We start from the raw sequence: 2,363 nt of genomic DNA on the forward strand, positions 1-2,363 counted from the left end.
GCATCGTGTCCGCTGCCCGATGTATGCTTGGACCGAAGTCTCTTTTTGGTCCAACTGCTGTTATAAAATGTGCAATTACGAGAGAGATAGGGGCATAATGCCTATCGACGGCCTTCTTCTTGTCATTTCCAACGCCAACCAGACGTAGTTTCCGTCGCTTTCTATGGTACGAGTCGTCTTGGACGGTTCGACGCAGAAAGTCAAATGTAGCTATTTTTTCGAGTTGACTGATTCGATGCGCGATACCTTAACACAAAACCTTGTCGTTGAAATGAGTCTTTTGGATTTTATGGAACACAAAAGCCTAGTCCACTGGCGCTTGTAGCTGCACGCTTTTTACCCTCCCACAGGTTGCGTCCAGATGTGTACAAGCAGTGCTGGCCATCATCAGTGCCAAGGAAGTTGCTTCCAGCTGTAGTAATGCGGCTGCGAAGGAGCTTGGGGAAGGAGATGAGCCACGGATCGGCATCGGCGACGAGTGACGGCATCTGTTGGGCCACAGAAAGCACGGACGTCGTAAAGCTTGGTTCCACGTAACGTCATCACATACTAACCCGTTCGTCGATCTCGTGTCACAGCGATTACGGCCCACACAAGGGCGCAATACTGGCAACGCCAACGGCCACGATCAAGATGCCTGGAGGGCAGTCGTTGCGTTAGACCATATGTCATGTGTCTCGACTGCAAGTGCCAACCGCACATCTGCACAAGAGCTCTGCGCAAGCTGTCGACCTCCGCCTTGCGGCCGTGACTCGTCGTTCAACCGGTCGTATTACGCACAGATATCGAAAGAAGAACGCACAATGATTGCACAGCTTCGAGCCTCTCCTCTACCACCCCCCATTATCACCCGTGCGTACTCTCCAACCCACGTGTGGTCGGACGCTACTTTGCCAGTGGCCCTCTTTTATGCACCCAAGTGCCAGCTGGTGCCAAGATATGGAACACGATCTTTCGAAATTACCGCTTTCTGGGTGCACAGTGTTCCCCAAGGCGACGCACGCACCGAGAGTGCCACCAACGCCAAGCGGTCTGTCCTACTCTAGTCGCGGAATAAAGAGTATTGATAGCTCAGTAAAGTAAATGGCACGCTCGTTCAGACGCCAAGTGTCGTTTAGTTGGCGGCCCATGATGGCGGCCACTGGTCCGCGATACACACATAGTCTGCGGTACACCACATGGTTGCAACGGCAACAATGGCGACGAGGCGTTCAGCGGCCATGAGTATTAGGTTATATGTACGATTCAAGGCGTCTGATCGCGTCTTTTCGCATTTTACCAGGGGCACAACTGACGCCACAGTGGACACACGAGCCTCGCACTGGTCCGAGCTTGGCTGGCGTCCAAGATTCGTGCTGAACCGTAGCGAGCACAGTGGGCCCTCCATACGTGTACACTATGCAGTGATATACTGGCGCAGCTACGACGACTGATTCATCCTCTGTTCCGAACGGCGGGACGAGTCATTCCGCAACTTGCGCCATGCCCCTCATCGACCTCACCTCGATCGACGACGTGAAAGCGTACGTGGCTGCGATCGAAGCGAGTCCGTGCAGTACGGACACGCCATACTTTTGCATGCCGCCAGCCATCAACTCCACCACCCTGACACAAGGCGCGCTTTGGGCAACATCGCCGCCGGCCGCCAAGCCAACATCGTCATTTTGCGACGAGCAAATGGAGGAGCAGTACCGGCTCAAGCGACTACGGCGCGAGCGCGGCGAGTCGACACCGCCCCGTATGACCCACTACCACCGCCAACGCGCCGAGATCAAGCTCCTTCGAGGCGTGGCCGCCGACTTGACCTCCCAGCTGCGCCACCTCGAGGCCAAGCACGTCACGTCACATCGTGGCAACTGGTACCAAGCCTTGCTGCGCGAAAAAGTAGCGATGGACCTCAGTATCTCGACCAATCGCAGCCTTCGGCGCCAGATGCGACTCGTGCTCCAGCGACGGGAAGCCATTCAGACAGCGGTGTTTGCCCCCGAACCCGACGAGGATCCGTTTGGTTAGTCGACGACTCGTAGTCTTTCGTTGGTCTCTATGGATAATATTGTACATTTTGATTTATCGCATCTGGTACTGAGTAGACGCAACGGCATTTGAGACCCAAGTGACGTGGACCCAAAGGAATAAAAGTGTTTTATATATTTGCGTGGACCCTTGGTTCTTGGAGTAGCAATAGCCCCGCGGTTGACAACTGACTGGAAGGTGGCTCCAGCATATCAAGGGGCGTAAAATTTGGATCGTCTATCGGTCACTCTAGCAACGTTATGACCTAGATTAAATGTGGTTCGAAGAGCGGACTTTTCGAGTCGTCCAGCGATGGCTGGCAGTACAAACATGCTCAGTCGCCGACGAAC

At 54.3% G+C, this 2,363-nt stretch overlaps 1 protein-coding gene across 1 annotated transcript; it reads left to right on the forward strand.

Moving 5' to 3' along the window:
• Window positions 1-1,239: 1,239 nt before the first annotated feature.
• On the forward strand, window positions 1,240-2,076 carry SDRG_17075 (hypothetical protein). The gene has a single exon (XM_008623310.1). The coding sequence runs from the start codon at window positions 1,483-1,485 to the stop codon at window positions 2,011-2,013; it is 531 nt and encodes a 176-aa protein (XP_008621532.1). The 5' UTR covers window positions 1,240-1,482; the 3' UTR covers window positions 2,014-2,076.
• The last annotated feature ends 287 nt before the right edge of the window (window positions 2,077-2,363 follow it).

Source organism: Saprolegnia diclina, assembly GCF_000281045.1.
Source record: "Saprolegnia diclina VS20 unplaced genomic scaffold supercont1.193, whole genome shotgun sequence".
Classification (NCBI taxonomy): domain Eukaryota; phylum Oomycota; class Saprolegniomycetes; order Saprolegniales; family Saprolegniaceae; genus Saprolegnia; species Saprolegnia diclina.

What these genes read in the sequence shown, in the direction of transcription:
- SDRG_17075 (XM_008623310.1), top strand. Translation starts at nt 1,483, where the DNA reads ATGCCCCTCATCGACCTCACCTCGATCGACGACGTGAAAGCGTACGTG.